General features: G+C 34.9%; 1 protein-coding gene across 2 annotated transcripts in view; it reads right to left on the reverse strand.

The window, feature by feature from the left end:
- Positions 1-13,759, reverse strand: part of FOXN2 (forkhead box N2) — a 60,058-nt gene that overhangs the window by 17,291 nt on the left and 29,008 nt on the right. For both annotated transcript variants that reach the window (XM_039245943.1, XM_039245944.1), the window contains exons 2-3: positions 11,593-12,143; positions 569-693 (exon numbers count right to left, since the gene is read on the reverse strand). In XM_039245943.1, coding sequence (XP_039101874.1) covers positions 569-693; positions 11,593-12,129 — 662 coding nt within the window. In that variant the 5' untranslated portion in view covers positions 12,130-12,143. The remainder of the gene's footprint in view (positions 1-568; positions 694-11,592; positions 12,144-13,759) is intronic.

A 13,759-nucleotide genomic window follows, 5' to 3' on the forward strand; every position in this document is an offset into this window, starting at 1 on the left:
CAAAATCCAAGGAAATACATTACAATTATATTTACCAGCAGAAATAAAATGAATAAAAAAACTCAAAAGCATTATTTTACTTGTCAGACATTTTAAAATTTGAGATTCTGAACATAATTTTCAAAATATTAAATGTGCTATGAAAGAAAACCAAACAAAATAGAAAAAGAAATATATACATATAAAAATGTTACAATGACAAACCGTTAATCATTTTACTTTAGAAAGTTTAGATATACTTTTGTCATGTCTTTAGTCTGCATTAGTATTGCAGACAATTAAAATAACTTAAACCCTCTGTACCTGAAGTCATATTATAACTTTCTTTACATACCCAGTAGAGTGTATTTTCCAGAATTTATGTTCTTACCTATCAAATACCCTATTTCCTAAAAACAAATTAGATATAATTGAAAATGCCTTACGTTAATGTCTTACCCATAAATTATTCTCTATACGATAAAAAAAAAAACCCCACAGAAAAACCTTACAACTTTGTTAAGTTTTTCCATCTCATACAATGAAATCTTGCAAGTCACCATTGACACTTATATGGAAGATCCTGTACCTTTGTGGAGATGCAGGAGGGGTGTAGAATGTTAATGCTGAGGAAAAAGGTTGCTTCTTCAGTGCCTGCATAAGGTTGGGTTTATATTCTGGATCAACACACCATAAGGAACCTTTTCCATTAACCTAAAATAAAATACACAAGAATTATTTACCTGAATTTAAGACCTATACAATCAATGCCTGGATGCTTTTACTCAATGTGTGGGGAGAAAAAACCCTACAGTACATTGTGAGTACAATGCAAAGGTTGAAGTAAGCTTGCTATAAATGCACTGTGTGTTTAAAAGCCCTAGAGGCAGATCTCCAGCTCTGTCATTTACCTGCTACTAGACCTTAGGAAAGTTAAACTTCTATCTCTCCAGGCCACTATCCCTTCATCTGGAAGGTAGGGATATAACACTACCTACCTCATGGGACTGTTGTGGATTAAATTATGAATCAGGGATTCTGCACAATGCCTGGCACAGAAAGCCACAGGACATGCCAATCACTTCATAGTCTGTGAGAATGGTACAACCCCAAAATGCACACAGAACAGTATGGAGAACTATATAACGTGGTTCTCCACATGCTAAGATGTAACAAATGGAAGTAATTATAGAAAAATCAGAAAGAAAAGAAAAAATTAAGCTTTCTACGCAGCATCATTTTCCCAAAAGTAATAAGCAGTATGATATCCGATGAAACATCAAAAAAGAATTCTTAACAGTATTAACAATAATGTTTAAGTTCCCATTTAAAGTAAAATTTAGGGGCGCCTGGGTGTCTCAGTAGGTTAAGTGTCCGACTTTAGTTCATGGTTTGTGAGTTCGAGCCCCACATCAGGCTCTGTGCTGACAGCTTGGAGCCTGGAGCCTGGATTCTGTATATCCCTCTCTCTCTGCCCCTCCCTTGCTTGCACTCTGTCTCTTTCTCAAAAATAAGCATAAAAAAAATAAAGTAAAATTTAAATTTAAAACACACACGATTTAATGAAAAGCAAAGCAAAAGCCTCAGGGAGGCAAATCAACAATTGAGGTAGGGAAAAGACTCACACAAAAGATAATGAAGAGGAAGGAAGCCCTTCCCTCAAAGGATTAAGTTACAATATTTGAGGGACTTTTAGATAATATGGCTATGAGCATACAAACCCAGATTCCACTGAAAATATCAATAGAATCTAAAAATTATGGAGTCTGTATGATTATTAGAAACTGAAGAAACTGTAAACAATAGTGTCTGCTAAATTTCAAATGGGAGCTGCCTGAAAGAAGGGCTTGTGAAATCCATGGTTCGCCCAATGTGAAGGACCAGTTTATAGGAAGGTAGGTGGCCCTGATACCTGAAAAACCTCACTAATATTATCTAACATGCAGAGAAAAGGCCAGGCTATGGGATAATTCCTTCAAATAGGTTTGAAAAATGCTGCACATTTTACTTCTCTTCTTCTTAGAAGGTCACACTACATATTAGCAGGGTAAGGGATCTAAATATTCTAGCTATTATTAACCTGTTTTCTGGTTACCTAAGTTATCTGAAACAGAACCTCCTTCTCTCAGGTAATATTTGAGGAAGCTTGTGTTCTGTGAAACATTTATGAAAAAAAAACTAATGTAATTAGTGAATTTTTATAGATACACCTTCCAAATATTAATGGAAAAAACTATAAACATTAATTAGGCCATGAAGAAAATAAAATTTCCTTTTAAAGATTACAATTTTAGGGGCACCTGGGTGACTCAGTCAGTCAGGTGTCTGACTCTTGATTTCAGCTCAGGTCATTATCTCATGTTTTATGAGGTGGAGCCCTGTACTGGGCTCCCCATACTGGGCTCTGTGCCATTCTCCCTCTGTTCCTCCCCTGCTCATGTGCACTCTCCCTCTCAAAAGAAATTGAAATATCTGAAATAAGGTTTTATCATATCTGGGGAAGGGGGGGATTATATGTTAATATCAATATATGAAAATAAAATTGATAAATTGATAACTAAAAATTAGGAAAATAATGGAACTGACAAATTAAGAGAGTATTCTAAAAAACCATCAATATACTACACATCCTAGTTGAGGTAGTCAAAGGAAATAATTGAAGGACTTTCATGAGATCACCTGCTAACTCTTCCTTCAGGATAAACTTTTACTACATCTTTTTAAATGTTTATTTTATTTTTCAGAGAGTGAAAAAGACAAAGCACAAGTGGAAGAGAGGCAAGACAGAGGGAGACACAGAATAAGCAAGCTCTGTGCTATCAGCACAGAGCTTGATGCAGGGCTTGAACCCACAAACCATGAGATCATGACCTGAGCCAAAGTCAGACACCCAGGAGCCCCTATCCTTTCCTATTTCCTTTGCTGAACATCTTTAACTGCACATCCTGAACAGAAGCTGGATGACAAGCATATCCTTACACATGTACCACAACCACATATAGGCTATACACAGAACTCCACAGCCATGCAAGAAGATCCAAATTCAATCTCATCCCACTTCCCCAGAGCTAAACACTACTTGTACAGTGGTTAAAAGAGCAAGCCTTGCAGTAATTCTGCCTCCTTGAATTCTGGTTTTGTCACTTACGAGAAATGTCAGAAAAATGTCTATGCTCTCTGTGTATCAGTATGCTCAAGATATAAATATATAAGAGAATAATATCTATTTCAAGAATTACTGTATTTTAAGAGTTAATTCACATAAAGTGCTTAGAACACTATTAGACGATAAGCACTCATTAAACACTGGCTACTGCTATTGATACATGTTCATTTTCTTTGTAGTTTTTGTAAAATTTTTAAAATGTTTATTCTTTTTGAGAAAGACAGAGCATGGGGGGGGTGGGCAGAGAGAGACACACACAGAATCTGAAGCAAGCTCCAGTCTCTGAGCTGTCAGCAGAGCCCAACGCAGGGTTTGAACTCATGGACCGTGAGATCATGACCTGAGCCAAAGTTGGATGCTTAACCAACTAAGCCACCAAGGTACCCCTTTCTTTGTAGTTTTAAAAATTGCTCCTTTTTCCTCCAATCTAAAAGCATGCAAGTTTGTTTATGTGTTTCTATTCTACTAGGTACTGGCATTACATTTTAACAAATTATTTCTGAAGATTTTTTTTCCTCGACAAATGTTGAAAATCAACTATAAGGTATAACCTTCCCTTCTCCCACCATGTGATGTACAAAACTTCCTTAGAACTCAGATTATTGAGTTTCAGACTGTTAATTTTTATTTTTATATTACAGCTTTTCTACTTCACTGGTTGTTTCTTAAAATTTGAATTACACTTCACAATTAAATGTACAATTACTTAGACAATAACAAAATTTATGTGTGTTCTATTTCCCTGGCTCCTTTTAGTTTTTACAAAACCATATACGATTTAAGTTGTTATGAAGCTGAAGACATTACATGATGAATTCCAGAGTGTCTCCATGTCCTAAACTCTTTGTCAAGATAATATTATTCTTATTCTATTGCTGAGGCCTCTAATCTTCTGAACATCATGTCATAATTATTATAGCAGAATGGCATAATATACGAACACTGTTCTATAGGTATAAAAACTTAAGATCCTAATCATTGCTTATTGATTGGCTATGTGATATTGGACAAAACATTTAATCTCTAAGAGTCAGTCTTCTTACTCATATTTTATTCATAAAATAAAAAACACAAGCTCTTTACTGAGTTGTGAGGAGATTCGAATAAGGTAATTTATATATTAAGTGACACAGAGCTGGAAAATAAGTGAATACTTATTACTGGGGGTTATTCTGAAATTGGCATAAAGAGTTTATATGGTTTATTTATTTTTTTAAATGTTTTTATTTATTTCTGAGAGACAGAGAGAGACAGCGTGAGCAGGGAAGGGTCAGAGAGAGAGGGAGATACAGAATCTGAAACAGGCTCTAGGCTCTGAGCTAGCTGTCAGCACAGAGCCTGACGCAGGGATTGAACCCACAAACCGTGAGATCATGGCCTGAGCCGAAGTTGGACGCTTAACCGACTAAGCCACCCAGGTGCCCCATATGGTTTAATAACAGTATATTCCTACTCCTTGACCTCTAAGAGGGAGTTAAAAAAAATCAACAATAAGAACAAAAATCAATTAGTTCTGAGTAAGAGATTAAAGGTAGTAAAGAACAAGGAATAAACTAAATTTAGAAGGAAAAATATCTCTGGTCTTATAACTATGCTATGAGTTTAAGGCAGTTTTTAACATCCTAACAACCTAAATGCATAGAAAAAGAAAAACAATGGGTGTCATATCATACTGTAGTATAGAAAGAAACATATCATACTATTAGGCTATAACATTCCTGGCCTTCAGCAGCAAAATTCCACATGAACTATATATTAAGTATTTGAAATTTTGATTTGTTTTCCAAAGGAAGTCAAATTTTACATATATATTTTTGGATTAAGTGATGAAATTTCTTAAATTAGATACATTTTCAGTCACTTGGCCCAAATGATAAATGTGTTTCAATGACAGGGAAATAAAACTTTAAAACACTGACACCCACAACATCCTTTGCCCCAACCCACTTCAGTTTCATATAGAAAAGATATGTCTGGATTATTTTTCATATATTGACTAAGACAATAATGTTAAGAATGTTAGCCATGTTCTATCTTGGTATTTCTGAGATTACACTCCTAGAAATTGTTTTGTTCAATAGTCTACGTTTCAAATTCAATTGTGAGAATTACAAATTGTTTTGAACATAGTAGAATTGCTATTTCCTTGAAATAGTAAATTGGAAGAACTGTACTGAAAACCTGCAGTTCAGGGCAGTTAAGTATCTTGAGTAAGGTCTCCAAATAACAGTCTGGTTTATGTTACCATGGCAGCATTTCCTTTCACTGGGTCTGTTCACAAACTATCAGTAACAAGAGATAAAACTATATATTTGCTAACATTATGTTTTAGGATCTTCAGCAAAGAGGAATTTATTTTAAACTAACTCTTACTTAAAAACCTTGCCCTTTTATTACTGTGCTTAGAACACAAATAATAAAGAATTTCAGTTGTTAAGGATTATTTTAAACAAAATTTGCCTATAACAAAATAAATCTTCTGTGCAGTGGAAACAGGAAACGTGCATTCTCTCATTTACTATTTTGCACTGTGGAACCCTAAGGCGTTTGGACTTATTTGTTAGAGAACCACTGAAGGTGTTGAAGAAATAAGGAATATACTAAGAAATGAACTTTAAAAAGATCTAAATGTTAGTTGTAATGAAGGGTTTGGGAGAAAAGGCAATATTCACTATTCCTGAAATGTTTTTATGTACTTGCCCTGTATATTTTAATAGTCTCCCCTCAACGACCTTTTTTGTGGTTTTTTAAAAAACTGAATTAAAAAGAATTAACTAATTAACAGGTGCATTCATAACTCTTGTTTATAGCTTATAGTATGAACTTTAATAGTGGTTGGCATGACTTCCTTCCTGGAATTCAGCTATTGTAGCGAGTCATCACTATGCAAATCTACAGACTAAAATTGTACTAAACCAGGCAAAATTTCTAATTTCATGTTTCCCAACTAAAATTCCAGTTACAGTATTTTAGTTTAGCTTTATAAAAATTTAGGAAAGTAGATATAAGACATATCTATTTAAATATTTAAAACATGAAACACAAACCAAAGCAAACAAAAAAAACACATCTAACTTTTACTATTTTAAAATACTGAGGCAGATAAAAACCAAGCCAAGATTTTTAGATCTCTCTATTGAGAACAGTAAGTATGGTATGGATGACAGGGAGGGAAATCTAATCAGCAGCTATACAGCTGGTTAGGTATCATTTCCACTTTGCAGTTTGGCCCAGACCTTGCCATCTTTCCTTTTTTTTTTTTTTTTTTTTTTGAGATTATCATCTATAGATAAGACTTATTCATCAGAAAAGTGCTGTCAAGGTTGCCAAATTCAATTCCAACATTTATTGGAAGTAAGTTTAACTCATTTGATTTCTGCAAGAGAAGAGAAACAGTCATTTTGAAAAACAGATTCAGGAAGCATTTCATACATAAAAAAAAAATCCACAAGCATTCCCAATCCTACTTGAATGTATCACTTTCTGTCCTAATTTCAGACATTTAAGCAGGCTATTGATTTCTCAAAAGACCATCACCTGTCTTCCTTTCCTCCCACCCTGACCTCAGTTGTGATATCTTGCTAATTTTTGTCCTAATATATTACAATTTCTCTACCCTCATATTCTTTATTATCTCATAAGATGGTTTATTTCTCTTTATCACATTCTCCCTGTATTCTATAATGCTTTCTTGTTGGCTAGTTCTCAGTTCCTTAACTTCTTTCTTTCTCTGAGCATTCAAGAATGCTCAGGTTAATTATGGAAATACTACACACATTTACAAATTGTGGACAAGAACAAGTCCTTTTTGTTCACTACCACAACTTAAACTACACTGGACATATTATTTTGCAACTTTTATTACAAACAAACAATACCATAGTGAATATCATATACATCTCATTGCAAGTATGAATGTTACTCTAGGGAAGAATCAGTATTTAATCCACTACATCAAAATATATGCACATTTGTAATTTTAATAGTTGTAGCCAAGTTGCTCTCAAAAATGGTCATACTCATTTACACTCACATCAGTAGTGTGAAAATATTATTTCCCCTACCCTTATGTAATTTGATACTATGAAACATCAAAAATTTTTGTATTTTAATGGGTATAAACTACTTTTGGGGTTCTTTTAGTTTGTATGTCCCTGATTACTAGTGAAGATGAACATCTTTGCATGCTTATTGGTCATTTATATTTCCTCCTCTGTTAATTGCCTGTTCATATTCTTGTCCATTTTTCTATTAGTTTTCTTTTTCTTATTGAATTAGATGAGTTCTTTACATAGTTAGATGAGTTCTTTACATACAGTGGTGTGCTGCTCACTGTAAACATCTCCCATCAACTTCACATTTAATGATATAATATTGGTAGCTTGAAACTGGCCATGATGGAAATATTTATACTATGAAAATTTAGAGAACCTACATTCCCACCTACTCAATCCTTCAACATTTACCAGCACACCATATTTTGAATCCTAATCTGTTGGCTGCTACTTGTCTCAATTACTTCTTAGCAATCATTTTCAAGTTTTCTGCAACATTTGACATTGCTGCTCATTCACACTTAAACTTACCTCCTTGGCTTCCATTACAACATACTTTCCCTAGATTTTTCTATTGAAAATCACTGCCGATGACTTCCAAATTACAGCTTCAATCCCACATTACCATATTTCTAAGTACCTAGTAGACATGTCTCCTCTTATGTTCCACCTTAAGTATAAACACAATAGGCCTAAAACTAGTAAACAATTAAGTGATACAATTCAAAATAAAATCTAACATGCACATTGGAATGAAAATATCCAACATTTCTAAAACTTTTAGTTATCTGAAAGGAAAGTTTGAAAACTCGGGGAATTTGCTTCCAAGATTGTTCAATCACATTGCTGTTGGCAGGAGGCTGCTTAAATGTTCTTATATGGCAGCTGGCTTCCCTTATAGCTATTTATCCAAGAGCCCAAGATGGAAGCCACAGTGGTGTTTCTGACATAGCCTCCAAAGGCAAGCTCCAGCATTTCCACAATATTCTCTTGGTTACACAAGCCAACCCTATTCATTACTCGCAGGAACTCTACAAGGGCATGAATACCCGAAGGTAGGACTCATCTGGGGTTCTCTATGACAGATTGATCCTTTGAAATTACTGAGGCTTTTTCAACGGCCTAACACATAGTTGGTCTTCATAAATATTCTTTAGGTAGTAGATGTGTTAGATAGCAATATGTTACAAAAGATAACTAATAAACCTCTTTTAAGTTAGCTGTAAGATGATGATATGTCCTAGTATCTTGCTACTCATGTCTAGTGGCACCAGGATCAACAGGGAGTTAAGGCTACAGGACAACTGAAAGAACTGAACTCAGAGTCCTATGAGAAGAGATGGAACACATGAAATGTTTTAACTTTGGGAGTGCACAGATAAAGCGGTGGTCAAAAGATTAAGAAAAAAAAACTACTCAAATTTTAATAAATCCTTTTTTAAAAATTCACTTATTTTGAGAAAGAAAGAGAGAGAGCATGAGAGAACAGGGGAGGGGCAGAGAAGAGAGGGAGAGAGAGAAGCCCAAGCAGGCTCTGCACATACAGCATGGAGCCTGATGCAGGGTTTGATCTCATGAACTGTGAGATCATGACCTGAGTTGGACACTTAACCAAGTGAGCCATGCAGGCACCCTGATTGTAACAAATTCTTAAATTTGAGCTAGCAAGATAATTGAGCATCCTTGGATATCCACTAGCCAGCATTTTTCTATGAGTCTCCATCCAGTGCTCCAGAGAGGAAGACCTAAGAAAGGTACCCTTGGAGATGATGATGGGATGTGCAGAACACAACTAAAGTTTAAGCCTGGAGTAAGAGTATCAGGCAAAGCTCATCCATGCTCCAGGCCCTAAATGAGCACAAGATGAGATGAGGTGTTACTGTGGGACAGGCACAAAACCTGCCTACATACTGGACAAAGCTCCACTATGAAACCAAAGCTGTCTTCCCCTGAGAGAGAGGCAAAATACACTCCTCATCCTCGTGCCAGACAAAAGATGGCTGAAGCTGGGAGAGAAATACAAAACTCGGCTATCCTCACACTTTACTGACACTAGGCAATGGTCATGTGTCATTAAGTAATGGGCAGGAAATCTGCTCATGCCCAGATGACACAAAGCAGAGATATGCTTCCAATGAGAAAGGAAATGGTCATTCACCTGTACCTAGGACCTCCCACTGATACTAGGCAGAGTTTATCTACCATGATAGGAATGAGCAGGAAATTGGTCTGAGCTCTGGAACAGTGCTATCCAACAGAACTTTCTACAGTGACAGAAATATCATGTATCTGTACTGTCCAATATGCCAACCACCAGTCACATGTAGATAACCGGCTACTGATGAGTGCAGCTCTAGACTCTACTTACTCTCAGTACATGAGAGAGACTGTCAGCTCCCAGGGGAAGCAAGGAAAGTCCTACTTTTGAGACACAGGCATACAGAGCCTACTTAATATTAAAACTAGAGCAGAAGAATCAAGGAACTTATGTTCCCACCTCAAGAGCCTCATACCAAGTAACAAGCAATTGCTATGAGAGGGGCAAGAGCAGAGAGAGAAATATCTAACTCCCCTCCTGCCCCCAAATGTATCACAAGCTGAAAGATGAAGGTAGAGCAAAAATGCTAAGAAAAATCATCCAACACTCCAGGACTTACATTAAGCACAAAGTATTAGTAATTCATTTCTATATGAATTTGAAGCCTGTGGTATTCTGAATGTAACTATGACAACCACAAACCCCAAACCCAGTCCAATTGTTACCAGGATTGACCAATATCTGTTTCACACTAACAATCAAACAAAAGTAGAGGTATGTCTATTTCTGGATAGAAATATTATTCGCCTCAGTCTCTACCATTCTTTTATAAATAATGTTTGACATTTAACTCAAATTAGGAAACACACACAGAAAGAGGAGATAAAACATTCAACAAAAACAAACCCATAGACAGATGAGATACTGAAATTATCAGACAGACACCATTTCTATAATAAATGTGTTTATGGATCTAGTGGGAAATTTTAGTAGAAAGATGAAGACTTTTATTGTTATTTTTAAAATGTTTATTTATTTTTGACAGACAACACAAGCAACATAGGGGCAGAAAGAGAGAGAGAAAGAGAGAGAGAGAGAGAGAGAGAGAGAGAATGAATCCCAAGCAGGCTCTGCAGTATCAGCACACAGCCCAACCAGGGCTCAAACTCATGAACTGTGAGATCATGACATGAGCTAAAATCAAGTCGGCCGCTTAACTGACTGAGTCACATAGGTGCTCCAAGATGGAGACTACTTTTAAAAGGCAAATAGAAGGAGGCACCTGGGTTGGGCATCCAACTTCGGCTCAGGTCATGATCTGGCAGTTCATGAGTTCGAGCCCTCATCAGGCTCTGTGCTGACAGCTGAGAACCTGGAGCCTGCTTCAGATTCTGTGTCTCCCTCTCTCTGTGCCCCTCCCCCCACTCTTTCTCTCTCAAAAAAAAAAAAAACATAAAAAAATAAAAAGGCAAATAGAAATGCTAGAAATGAAAAATATGCAGAAGTCCTTTTCAGACTTATCTACAGAATGATCACAACAAAGGTAAGACTAGACCTATAAAAAGAAATTATCCAAACTGAAACAAAGAGAGAAAAGAGTATGAACTGGGGCAAAGTAACCAAGAGGTGAGAATGAGGAAATGGTCTAATGTATTTTTACTTGGAGTCCCAGAAGTGGGAAGTGAGCCACAGGAAATATTTAGAGATAATGAGTCAAACTTTTCTAAATTTAATAAATGACAGATCTGATAATGACAATATCCAATAAAAATCACAGATCCAAGAACCTTTGAAAAACCAAAGCAGGATGAAAATAACAACACATCTAGGTGCATCAGAGTCAAACTGTTGAAAAAGTAGAGATATAAAGAAAAAAGTCTTAAAGACAGAAAAAAAAAAAAGAAAAAAGAAATATTACAAAGGAACAAAGATAAGAATGGCAGCAGACTTCTCATCAGAAACTATACACACCAGAAGACAGGAGAGTAACATCTTTAGGGCACTTAAAGAAAAAGAAAAAGAAAAAGAAAAAGAAAAAGAAAAAGAAAAAGAAAAAGAAAAAGAAAAAGAAAAAGAAAAACAAAAACAAAAAACAAAAAACCTGTTAACCTAGAATACCCACCTTCCACAAAAAATTTTTTTATAAATTCATTGCTATAAGATTTGAACTATAAGAAATGTTAAGGATTAGTCAACTTCTCTGTCAAAGGCTAATGGTAATATGATTTGAAGGTAGACTGTGACAAATTAAAGCTTTACACATATATATATTCCTTTAATTTCCCCATCTTTTAAGGTCTCTATGTTAATTCTCCCCCACCTGCCCAAATAAAGCAATGTTCATAAACACTGACCTTGCCATGGCTTCTTTCCACTTTCTGAAAACATTTATTCAGGGACAGATTATGTCGAACAGAATTCTTCCAGCCTGTTGGTGCAGTGGCAAAATATGGGAAGCGGTCCAAAATCCAGCTATAAATTTCTTTGACAGGCAAACATTTATTTGGAGAGTGTTCAATAGCCATGTAAATGAGAAGACTAAAGGAATATGGGGGCTTTGAAGTTGCTGATTTTTTTTCTGGGTTCGGATAGCAAGATGGTCCTAAGGATGGCACATCGTCTCCCTCTATGTCATACAATGGATTAACAATTGGAAGACCCTCACTTCCGAAGCTGAAGTTTGTTAGAAGATTAGTACTTTCATGAAGCCAGTTCAAGTTTGTGAGTTCATCATCTGCTGACTCACTGTCCACTAGAGTGGCCTTAGGCCTGGCAGCATCAACAGCTTCAGGCAAGCTTCCCATTTTGTAAATTTGGCTTAATCCTGCAACCTTTTCAGCTCCTGGAGTTTCAGCTCTCTTTTCTGGAGTCATTCCAATTACTGGACCCATTTACTCTTATAGTTCTGTAATAAAGGAAACAACTGTCAATCAATATAATACTTAAGAGTTTTAAGCTCATGGAAAAAGAAAATACATATTTCAATATCACTAAAATCAGAAACTTTGCAATTATCCCACATAATATTTAAGCACAACATTTGTGTAACAAAGACATTAAGGATTAAAATACAAGGAACAGAACTTATTTCATGCTATTAGAAATGACTGTAAATAAAATATTGTATTAAAACACCATATGTATGAGTGACATTAAGAAAATTAAATAATTTTGAATACTTACTAAAGTCCCTAGCCTACAGCTATAGCCTAATGCTAATGCTTATTATTATAAAAAAATGAGCAGACTTTCTTTGAATTGTAAGACTTTATAATCTACGCATTTTAAGAATATATGATCTATTATAATAGTGATACATATGGCTCAATACAGAAAATAACCAAATTTAAAACATTGCTTATACAATAATTCCAAATAAGTCCTTTCCTCAATCTGAAATATTTACTATAAAGAGATAAAGAATTTCTAATATTTTTATAGTATAGCATACTTAAAAGATAACATTTCTTATTTACTAAATTCATTATCAGCAAATTATATTTACTATTAATTTATTATTTCTTCTATACATTCCAATATTTTTAACTGAATTCGGTATCATCTTGTCAAGTACTGACACTGAAAGGCTGACATTCTTGAAGTAAAATTTGAATTATAACTGTATTTTCAAGGAGAAGAAAAAAAGATATTTCTCAATTACCCTTTTTTTATTTCTATATTCTCAAATGTCTTTTGTTTTGCTTTTGAAACATAACTTCAATACAAAAAACTTATGATGGGAGAATAACTGACCAAAGAGAAAAGTGATAGAACTAATGTGCTATTTAATTCATTTTCAATGGTTCATAAAGGTACCCTACTTATGAATTCAGTGAAAAACCTTCTATGTCTTCCAATTCTATCTACTTATACTTATATAACTGAAATAAGAGAAGTACCTCCAGAGTTTTATTTTACTTAGAACAATGCTGGCAGGTTACACCAAGAATTAAGAAAGACAGTTGATTTTACATGTATAACAGTCCTATCTGGATTCTAGTAGCTATTATTAGATGTAGTCTCAAAGCACTTAATTATCAACAGCAACAGCTAATATTCTGGGGGACACTGTGCTATCTCAATTAATCACCAATTAAACTTCTATATAAAGTAGGCACTATTATTAACCCAATTTTATAAATGAGGAAAATGATTCAGATTAAGCATCCTGTTTTAGCTTACCTGATTAGTAAATGGAAACAACAGAATTTAAACCAGACAGGTTGACTTCAGAACCAAAACTCTGATTACTACATTATCCTGGTAACAATGCATACACATAACCTGTGAATATCAATGACCCAATCCTATCCATTTTAAATCTCATTATTATTCTCCTCATACCCAGTTCTTATCTTTCTTACTTATACCTATATCTATAACTTGACATACCAAGAAAATTTTAAAATGAAAAGATCAAATTGTAACAAATATGGTTTCTATTTCAATCAATTATGTAAGCCACACAGTCATCAACATAACACACATCTGTGCATACATGCACACACTATATTTCAGAGA

The sequence above is a fragment of the Hyaena hyaena genome, unplaced genomic scaffold (genome assembly GCF_003009895.1).
Source record: "Hyaena hyaena isolate Hyena2069 unplaced genomic scaffold, ASM300989v1 scaffold_274, whole genome shotgun sequence".
In the NCBI taxonomy this organism is placed as follows: Eukaryota; Metazoa; Chordata; class Mammalia; order Carnivora; family Hyaenidae; genus Hyaena; species Hyaena hyaena.